Source organism: Pleurodeles waltl, chromosome 2_2 (assembly GCF_031143425.1).
Source record: "Pleurodeles waltl isolate 20211129_DDA chromosome 2_2, aPleWal1.hap1.20221129, whole genome shotgun sequence".
Taxonomy (NCBI): Eukaryota; Metazoa; Chordata; class Amphibia; order Caudata; family Salamandridae; genus Pleurodeles; species Pleurodeles waltl.
The window spans coordinates 718859384-718870800 of record NC_090439.1 but is presented as its reverse complement, the minus strand read 5'-3'; the positions used below and the strand labels follow the sequence as shown (position 1 = coordinate 718870800).

Genomic DNA, 11417 nt, shown 5'->3' with positions numbered 1-11417 from the left:
AATCATAAGCTTTTCCCGCTGTACATACTGAATCTAAAACTTTAAGTGATATTATGTAAACTTTCTTTATTCATTTATTATTTGTCATTTATTTTCTGTATTGCACACGAATGAAGAAAACATTAAACAAGTTCCTGCAGTCAATTCCACATTGCTCTTCTTTATTTATTGTGCCAAATGGATTATATATTCCAAGTAATGAAGATGAAATTAATGAATGCTTGATTATTTGTAGACTTCACATTTGTTATGGAGTGTTACTCAACTCATTGTGGGAACATTTATAGGACGTGTGGGTGGTAATAGCTTAATCCTCCAATTTTTAATTTCTCAAGACTGAAACAGCTGGTAGTCAGAACAGATCAATTCACCTTACAGTCAACTTATCTCCTGAGTTAGTGGAACATGTCATGAATACCTATTACACTGGATTATAGGTAAAGAAAGTGAGACTAATTTTGCTGCAGGTAAATACACAATGCTACTAACTTCATGCAGTGAGCAATTCAATATTTTGGTAAATCTATTATCTATGAGAACATGTATTTTCTTTTTTCATTAATCTTGCCTGATTGTATTATTTACTGGTCTCTATTCTCTTTTCATTAATGATGTTTTTCTTATAATCCGTTTTTACTTTTAGGTTTAGAAGATACCGCTGCCATAAGTGGAAGTGTTGAATGTACCATAAGCACTTTAGAGGATGGCAGCGATGGTGAAAATGTGCATGCCAATGGAATCCCTGGAACACCTATATCTATGACATATACACCATCACTGCCTGATGACCGGTTGTCTGTCTCATCCAGCGACACTCAGGTACAGCCAGTTCATTGAAGGCCTCTGAAGCACTTTTGTGTTGTGATCACATTTATCATAAATTGATAACTTAAACTAATGACCAAATACAGTTCATTTTTTATTTATACCCACAACTATGTGTATGTACTTATATATATATTCACTGAAAAAACAATGATTAAAGTGATATTTTGTTTAAATATTTTAAAAATATCTTACTCTGCATTAAAAAAATGCAGACATTCACTGTAAAAACAAAGGTTAAAGTGGCTTTATAGTTAGGTGAAAATGTCAATTTAAACGAAAACATTTAAAACTAAACAAAACACTGAAATTCACCAAGTTAAAGTTAATAACTATAACTTGCTCTCTGTCCATGAGCACTGTTGTCATCAGTGGTGCCATTTCAAATGACATCAGTGATGTATAAATGATGTCATAGAACATGTCATGATTGATGTAATATTTGAGGTCATAAGCAGTGCATTGCGAGGGCGTAAGGTACAGTTACTTGAAATAACTAGCTGGTGAATTTCAGTGGTTATTTAAGTTTATATTTTATTACATATTCACCCAACTATATTGTCTCTTTAACCTTTGTTTTTTTCACTGAATTTCTAGGATTTGTTTTTTTTACTTAAAGTAATATGTTATTACCATACCGTGCAGCCCACCTCCACCACTACGCACAGCCTTTGGCTTTGCGCGACATAGTTGGCCAAAAGGGCAAACGCAACTAACCCACCACATACGCTCATGCCCCCACTTTAAAAAAAAATAAAATAAAAAAAATAGGTTTTCTATCTCATGTGACTCTCACTGGAGCCAGTGTGGCCCCTGCACTCCCGTAGGACTCCTGCTGGGACAGGTGAGTCCTGCTGACTTCTACAAGAGTCCTGCAGGATCACAGAAATGCAAAACTGTAGGCCCTGCAGGTTCCCTGACAACCCCCACAAGGTCCAGGGGGTCAGGGTACCCCTACCCTGCTCCCTAATACCTTTTTTCAAAGTTTCAGGACACAGGCACATAGAGTTATTTCTCCACAAGTCGCAGCCAAGCAATTAAAGCACAAGTCCCTGCCCGACTTACTGGAGCAGGACAGCTCAGGAAAAGAGTCCCTCTCGGTAAATCAGATTGCTCTATTATTTAAAGTTGCGTGCTAGTGGGACACGTCCATTGAACCCAACCATCCAGATATACTTAGGTTTTGAACCTTAATTTCTCAAAAACTACTGTACAGATTTACACCAGATCACAAAACACACCCTTTCTGGGTAAGGAGCTAGCTTTCTGCCAATTGTGGTGTAATTTAATTCAGCCGTTGTGACTGTAGGGCTTTTCAAAAAATGTTATGGCAAATGAATAGGGAAATTGCATTTCCCCCTACTCTCTGACTTTTCTTTTTCCTGGGCCCCTGCTTAACTCAGCACGCTGGAACTTTCAGGACAGATGTGAGGTGGATTAACTTATTTGGGGGGAAATTTTAGTGAAGATTTGTCAAACAATACCAAAGTTATTAGCAAACCAAAAACGCTCTTTCTATGGTAACTAGGCCCCAAAATGTAACTACACAACGTGTGACTTAATCTTCATGCCACCATGAGAGTGAACCTGATGGCATGTAACCCACAAACCACCTGCTCATTGCTTGACGATGGTGCATTCTAGGCAACAATCAGTCTTGTGAGACTCACAGGAGTACTTGTTGTAGGTTCCAAACCCTTTTCACCATGAATAGACATACATAAGAATACCCACTAACAATGTACTTTTATGAAAATCAAAATCCCATTCCAATGCGTATTATATGTATGGTTGTGATTATAGAAACAGAATAGGGTCAACAATTGCTACTAATAAACAGAATATTAGAAACAATTGCATTAATATTTGTGAGTTACCCTGCATCTGTTCTCCAACCCCTATCCTTTTCCCTAAGCTAATCTTAGCACCAAGCAGAGCCTCCGTGAGTTGCTTCATTGCCTTTCACCAGCATACCTTGATAGAAGGAATTGGGTTACTGTTCTCTTTAAAGGCAGCTGTTCTCTCTCTACCCCCCCTCTCTCTACCCCCCCTCTCTCTACCCCCCCTCTTTCTACCCCCCTCTCTCTACCCCCCTCTCACTCTTTCTCTCTCTGTCAACAGCTTTGATGCCCCCCCCCCCCTCACCCCAAAAAGTAGATAAGGCTTGGCTAGCAGATCAATGTGCCTGATATTGGCCTTCAAAAAGGAAAAGGTGTTTACAGCTTTTGTCTGTGTGGCCTCTCAACTCTCTGCTCCCTGGAAGCAAAGATTCCTCTCTGCCTCACCTCTTTCTATGTACAGCTTAAATAAACACTCCTTTCCGCTTGTTGAATGTTATCAAATCTACAATCAGTATATGACCCTTAATGCAACTTTACCTACTTATGCTTCCGCAAGATAGTATTGACTGTTTAGATAACATGTATCAACGACTGCAGACAAACAGCAAATTATTTGATACATTGTTAAATATTTTGGGAAAACAATCGCTAAACTATCTCAATGTCAAATATTAGATGCCTGTAAACCGAGCTATCAAATCATTCTGAAGGCAAGCACACCGAATTATCAATCGGCAAGGATACCAATATTAAACAATACTAAGTTCTATGCACTTATGATTTGAAAAGATTTCTGCGCCAGAATACATGAATATATGAAATGCAAAGTGGAATACCTAAATGGGGAAAATATGAAAATTGCATCAGATAGTTACTGATTTATTTGTTGTTTGTTGGTTGGGATTTAAACGTTTCCTGTAATAGCTGATAATGTATCCACCTGTGCTATATTTAGTCGAGCATTTCATGTCCCTTAAACCCCTTCAATGTAACGTTCTCATTAACCACACTAACATCAGTGTGGAGAATACGAACATTCCACTCTCCTGTTGGGGTGCAGCAAAGCCGCTGGTGTTGGCATCAGAGGCTTCCCCTTTTATGCCAACACTGAGGGCTGATTTGGAGGCGCTTTCACATCACCTCCCACACCCTCCACTATCAGATTCATGACTGTCTGGGCCATGATTACTACAGTAAGCGCCAGGGATTATTTGTGTGTGTTTGTTTTCAGCCCTTTGGGAGGGGGGCAATTTGTCTCTGAACCTGTTCTCTTCCGTGGGTGTTGTAGGGGCAGCCTAAAGAGTGGTTTCTGTTCAGTCATTTTAATACCTAGTAAGAAAGTTTGGCACAGCGTCAAGATTTATATGTTGTGTGCACTAGATTACTATCCACCCTAGAATTTGCAGTGGCAAAAAGGAATATTGTTAGTCAATGGGGTATGAATGAACCACTAAGTGCGGAAGAGTGAAGATCGGACATGGACTGGTGCCAGGCTGCAGAACGCCAGGCCTATGAAAGTAGGGTATGTCCAAACAAGTGCGAGGAAATCTGGAGCGGGTGAGGGGCTCATCGGGCCTTCTGAATGTCACTCCAGGACAAGAGTAAAGTCATGACGGTGTAGACTGTGCTTAGTATATGGGTGGGCTGCTTAGGAGGAGGAAGGGTCCATTCGGAGAATGTCAATAACGATTGGTAAAGTATCCTGCGAGATACGGTGTCATAGCGGTTTTGTTTGACTTTAACTGCAAAATAAAAATAGTTTCTTAAAAAATATTTATATTTTGTGAGAGTTGCATTATATAACGGAAATGGTTCCAGTATAAATCCTGATAATTGACCTTTCCCATTAGTAGGGAGCTAGTGAAAACATTGTGCAGGATCTTGCTCACTCTCTGTTTCATAAAGGTCATAACCTTTCAGTAGATTTATTCTCCAAGGAAAGTCAGTTGTTCAGTAAACTATACAACATTGCCACTGTGGCACGTGGGACAGTTCAGAGTAACCATGAAGGGTTTCTTAAGGAGCTTGCTTGTAAAAAGCTCCATAAAAGATGCTGTATCGCCTTTTGTGGCAGTGAACTGGTAGCTATGAAATTCTGGGACCAATTGGAAGTACGTGTGCTCACTACAATACATATTTAGAGCACTTGTATGGTTTGTGTTCGGTTGACCCAATTGTATACTTGGTAATAACAAGAATATTGGTGGAGTTAATAAAGCTGACGATTTTTTTCAAGTACTAATGTCACTCATACAAATACCACACTTGTTAAGTTGACTAGCCACTCCATTCATTTGGCAGCTTAGAAAGCAAACATACTCTGTTATCTAGCTACCGTTGGAAGACCAATATCCTTTCTGGACTTCGTGTGGTCATTATAATCAGCCTCACTCCTGTACAAGCAGGAGCCTTCACTACGTATGTTGTAGGGGACGTTGCAAGCCTGGAGGATTGGCACTTTGCTGATCACATTCCTACAGCAGATAAGATGAGTCGACCAAAACACCTAGTTTCTGCCGGACAAGGAAGGAGGTGGGAGACACACTGCTACTGTCAGTGCCCATCTAAGCTAGGCCTGTGCTGTCCACATGCTTTACTTCTTACAAGACTATGTTGACATTCTCGAAGATTGACTCAAGTAGTAAGAACAAGAGTAACTATGCAACTTCCAATGGACTTGCATGGATATATCCTCCATAGCCCATATTTTAACGTGCCTATGCTACTTTTAAAATTGTAGCACCTGAACTTAAAAAAGGTACAAGAGGTTTTTACCCAAAGAAATATTTTTTTTGTAAAGGTAGCATTGAAGGTATTGTGTTTGTACAGGCTCAGGCATATGGGTATACGTTGGTTACTCTCACAGCCTGCTTGCTAGAGTTCTGTTCCATTTGGCTCTTTTTTCTGCATATGTTGTTTTTGTTAGATAACTTAGGGCATATTAGAGAATTTAGGAGTGTATGCCTTATGATTTCTTTCTCAGTCTTCAAATGTAACTGTGTTCACTGTCTCACAGTCCTCCTGGGGCAGCCCCCAGATTTCTACCACACAATGGAGCGCATGGATTTTGACAAATGGAAACTAGATTTTTGACAGTGTCGGTCTGGAGCCCAATTCACCTCTGAGAAGGGCTCCTTCCAGGCATAGCAAGCATGTAAAAGACACAAGAAAGACCAGTCCTACTTAGGCACTTTAGGCGTTAGCAAAGGTTTGTGGATTTGCAAGGGTTGTTGATTTTCAGTTCTATTAAATGCATTTAACTTTCTTTTTTTTACATACATTTCCTTGACTTGACTAGAATGATATTCGAAAGAGGTGTATTATTTATTAGACAAAGCCAGATGTTAAATATTTAAAATGATTTTCAAATGATATAAACCTAAAAAAAAATGTTCACCTGCCAAACAGAACAGTTTTAGTCAGATCACACTGCTACGCAGAGGCATGAAGTGATAGTCAAAGCATAGCCTAGGCTTGTTATTGTGGGTATCTCATGTGTAAGTAGAAGGCAGAAGGTGAAATTATATATGAGACACAGATCACAACACCCAACCCTTCTCAAATAGTTAATACGTAGCCACATACCTCTTCAGTCACACATAAATGTCAGCTTGTAATCACTCCATGCTAGTGGCAGTTGTTCACTTAACAAATACCAGACAACACAACAAAATGAAGTTCCTCAGTGCTAATGATCCTATGATGAAGCATGCCTCGCATATGGGTAAGGGTCTGCCTTGCTACTTACCTGGTACCACACAGTCAAGACAAGAAAACAAAATCCACTAAAGAAATGGAATTCATGTATATACCAATAGTGGAATTGTGTCTTTATTTTGAGTTTCAAGTAACTTGCAAATGAGAAATATACCATTCAGAGTTCCCACACTTCTCACACATATTATGCCCACCCCTTGTGGGTGTGCTTTTTATACAGAAACGGAAATGTTTGAAAATGCAACCATTTGCAGTCTATGTTGACTTTATGTAGGTCGCCCTGGGATTTCTTCCTTCCACAAACATTTTTGAAAACTAGACATTTGTGGGGGCCCAAAGTCCTACGTTTTGCGTGGTTCACACTCGTTGTTTCACCCAGAATGCCCTGCTAACATTAATGCTGACAAAACAGATTTATTTTCCGTTTCTATGAGTTTGGATTGTAGTATTCAGGACTGGATTAGCTGGCACCTAGAGAAATAAGAAAACCTACATTCCCCAGACACCTGGGGGAGACCAGGAAAGAAACCTTGCAAGCCAGTGTGCTTTTTTGTTTTGTGTTTTTTTTCCAGTGGTATCAACAAGAGGTTTTCTGTGCTGAGACAGCTTTCCTCCTCTCTTTCAGAAACAGAGTTTTAAAAATTTTCACTACAGTTTTGGCAGTTTTGGAATTGGTGGACACTAATTTCCTCTTCTTTGCCTACTTAAAGTTTATAGGGAACAAAGGTATGAAACCGGTGAATGAACCCAGAAATCTATACATTTATAAAAAAAATAAACAAACGAAATTCTGAATTCAACAAGGAGTCGTTTGCTTAGAGCGAGTTTGAATTTCACAAAGAGACTAGTTGTTGGAATAAACTGTGTAGCCGAGTTGGAGAGAGCCGACGCAGGATCCCAGTCTGCGTTGGAGCACCCAGCCAGGGTACTCCAGCCAATCATAACACTGCTCTGAGCACAAGGCAGGCTGGGAGCTTGTGCCTGGAGTGCGACGGTGGTGACGCAGGAGCAGCGCGGCGACAAGGTAAGTATATATATATATATATATATATATATGTATATATATATATGTTCGATGGCATGTGTAGCTGCAGATACACATGCTGTGCATTATCCTGCCATCTAGTGTTGGGCTCGGAGTTTTACAAGTTGTTTTTCTTCGAAGAAGTCTTTTCAAGTCACAAGACCGAGGGACTCCTCCCTTTCGGCTCCATTGCGCATGGGCGTCGACTCCATCTTAGATTGTTTTCTTTCCGCCATCGGGTTCGGACGTGTTCCTCTTCGCTCCGTATTTCGATTCGGGAAAGTTAGCTAGTCATCGGAAAATTCAACGGTATCTGCCCGAATTGCCACGCAAAGTATCCTTATACAGCCCAACACTTGGTCTGTAATCTGTGTCTATCTCCGGAACACAGGGAGGATACTTGCGAGGCCTGTCGGGCATTTCGATCGAAGAAGACCCTACGCGATCGAAGAGCTAGAAGACTCCAGATGGCGTCGACACCGGCCAAACAGATCGACGTAGAGGAAGAGGACAGATTCTCCATTCGAGATTAGGACTCGGACTAGTCCGAAAGCGAGCAGCCGAAAACGCAGCAACAAACTGTGAGTAAATCAGCCCCGGCAAAGCCTCACTCGAAAATAATAAAGGCCAAGGGGATGCCACCCGTCAACAGGCCATGGCTTAACCCGAAAACACAGTGACCAAACATCAGCACCAAAAAAGGCCTCACAGCAGCCAAAGACATCCGACTCCGGTCGAGATACTGGCTCCGAACCATCTCGGCACTGACCCCCAAAGTCAAGAAGGTTTCCTCGGAGCTGAAGAAGACTGTACCGAAACCTTCGGTGTCGAAACATGCAGCCTCGGAGCTGAAAACAGGCTCCTATACAGAAGAGCACGGCCTTTCCAGCCAACTGCAAGGGCACAGATTTGAGCAAGAACTGGGCATGGGAGAGCTAGACCATACCCAGAGGAGGCTGCATATACAGAAGGACACAGGGAAAATCCAACCTCTTCCTCCAATAAAAATGAAGCAAAAGCTAGCATTCCAGGAGGCGGAAATGCAGCCAAGGGCAAAGGTGGCAAAAGACAAAACACCACCAAGGTTTTCGCCACAGCCTTCACCATTGCATTCACCACACCTGTCCCCGGTAGCAACACCCCCAATGCAGTCGCAAACACACAAGGGGATGACACAAGATGACCCGGATGCATGGGACTTATATGATGCACCGGTCTCAGACAATAGTCTCGATTGCTACCCGGCAAGGCCGTCACCACCAGAGGACAGCACTGCATATATACAGGTGGTTTCAAGGGCAGCTACTTTCCATAACGTAGCCATGCATGCGGAGCCCATAGAAGATGACTTTTTGTTTAACACCTTGGCAACCACTCACAGCTCTTACCAAAGTTTGCCAATGCTACCAGGCATGTTAAAACACGCCAAACAGGTGTTCCAGGACCCAGTAAAAGTCAGAGCCATCACGCCTAGGGTGGAGAAGAAATATAAACCTCCCCCAGCGGACCCTGTGTTTATAACACAGCAACTAACTCCAGATTCGGTGGTAGTGGGAGCAGCCCGAAAGAGGGCAAACTCCCAATCCTCAGGAGACGCACCACCGCCCGACAAGGAAAGTCGGAAATTCGATGCAGCAGGCAAGAGGGTGGCAGCACAGGCAGCCAATCAATGACGGATTGCCAATTCTCAGGCTCTACTGGCTCGCTACGACAGGGCACATTGGGACGAGATGCAACATATCATTCAGCACTTGCCCAAGGAGTACCAAAAAGGTGCCCAACAGGTTGTTGAGGAAGGACAAATGATTTCAAACAACCAAATAAGGTCTGCAATGGACTCGGCAGACACAGCAGCAAGGACAGTGAACACTGCGGTAACCATTCGTAGACACGCATGGTTACGGAGCTCGGGTTTTAAACCAGAAATCCAGCAAGCTGTGCTAAATATGCAGTTCAAACAAGAACAATTGTTTGGGCCGGAGGTGGATACGGCAATAGAAAAACTCAATAAGGACACAGACAAAGCCATGGGCGCAACTGGGAAAACATAACTACGGACGCATGGGTCCTAGCCATTATCCAACATGGTTATTGCATAGAATTCCTACAATTGCCACCAGATGTGCCCCCAAGAGCACACAATATGTCCAAACAACACTTAGACCTGTTACAACTAGAAGTCCAAGCATTGTTACAAAAACAAGCAATAGAACTAGTACCCAATCATCAAAAAGGAACAGGGGTCTACTCCCTGTATTTCCTAATTCCAAAGAAAGACAAAATGCTGAGACCGATATTAGGCCTCAGAACACTGAATCTTTACATCAAATCAGATCACTTTCACATGGTAACACTTCAAGACGTGATTCCCTTGCTCAAAAAACAAGACTACATGTCAACATTAGATCTTAAGGATGCATATTTTCACATACCCATCCATCCTTCCCACAGGAAATACTTAAGGTTTGTAATCCAAGGCGTACTTTACCAATTCAAGGTGTTACCATTTGGGATAACAACAGCCCCAAGGGTATTCACAAAATGCCTTGCAGTAGTAGCCACTCACATCAGGAGGCAGCACATGCACATATTCCCTTACTTCGACGATTGGTTAATAAAAACCAGCACTCTGCAACAGTGTCTTCTACACACACAATACGTGATAGAAACTCTACACAAACTAGTGTTCTCTATAAATTACCAAAAATCACATATACAACCATCCCATATACAACAATACTTGGGAGCAACATTCAATACACAAAAGGCAATTGCCACTCCAAGTCCACAAAGGGTACAGGCGTTCCGCAATACAATATTAAACTAACAGCCAAACCAACACTACCAAGTGAGGTTTGTAATGAAACTTCTAGGCATGATGTCTTCATGCATAGCCACCGTCCCAAATGCAAGACTACACATGCGGCCCTTACAACAGTGCCTAACAACACAATGGACACAGGCACAGGGTCAACTTCAAGATCTAGTGTTGATAGACCGCCAAACACACCTCTCGCTTCAATGGGGGAACCCTATAAATTTAAACCAAGGACGGCAATTCCAAGACCCAGTGCCTCAATACGTGATCACAACAGATGCTTCCATGATGGGGTGGGGAGCACACCTCAACCAGCACAGTATACAGGGACAATGGAACATTCAACAGAAACAACTGCACATAAATCACTTAGAACTGTTGGCAGTGTTTCTAGCATTGAAGGCATTTCAACCACTAATAGCCCACAAACACATTCTTGTCAAAACAGACAACAGGACGACAATGTATTACCTCAACAAACAGGGAAGGACACACTCCTCACAACTGTGTCTCTTAGCACAAAAAAATTGGCATTGGGCAATTCACAATCACATTTGCCTAATGGCACAATACATCCCAGGTATTCAAAACCAGCTGGCCGACAATCTCAGTCGAGCTCACCAACAAACAAACGAATGGGAAATTCATCCCCAAATCCTACAAACTTACTTTCTACATTGGGGAACACCACAAATAGACTTATTCGCAACAAAAGAAAACACAAAATGCCAAGACTTTGCGTCCAGGTATCCACACCCTCTGTCCAAGGGCAATGCACTATGGAGGAGTTGGTCAGGGACATTTGCTTACGCTTTTCCCCCTTTCCCACTCCTTCCTTATCTGGTAAACAAATTGAGTCAAAGCAGACTCAAACTAATACTCATAGCACCAACCTGGGCTCGCCAACCGTGGTACACAACACTGCTGGACCTGTCAGTAGTACCTCATATCAAACTACCAAACAGATCAGATCTGTTAACTCAACACAAACAACAGATCAGACACCCGAATCCAGCATCGCTCAATCTAGCAATCTGGCTCCTGAAGTCTTAGAATTTGGACATTTAGACCTTACACAAGAATGTATGGAGGTCATTAAACAGGCTAGAAAACCTACTACAAGACATTGTTATGCAAACAAATGGAAAAGATTTGTTTATTACTGCCATAATAATCAAATTCAACCACTACA

At 42.0% G+C, this 11417-nt stretch overlaps 1 protein-coding gene across 1 annotated transcript in view; it reads left to right on the top strand.

The window, feature by feature from the left end:
- The window catches only part of ARFGEF1 (ARF guanine nucleotide exchange factor 1), a 961498-nt gene that overhangs the window by 313683 nt on the left and 636398 nt on the right, over positions 1-11417 (top strand). The window contains exon 8 of the mRNA XM_069220293.1: positions 644-819. Coding sequence (XP_069076394.1) covers positions 644-819 — 176 coding nt within the window. The remainder of the gene's footprint in view (positions 1-643; positions 820-11417) is intronic.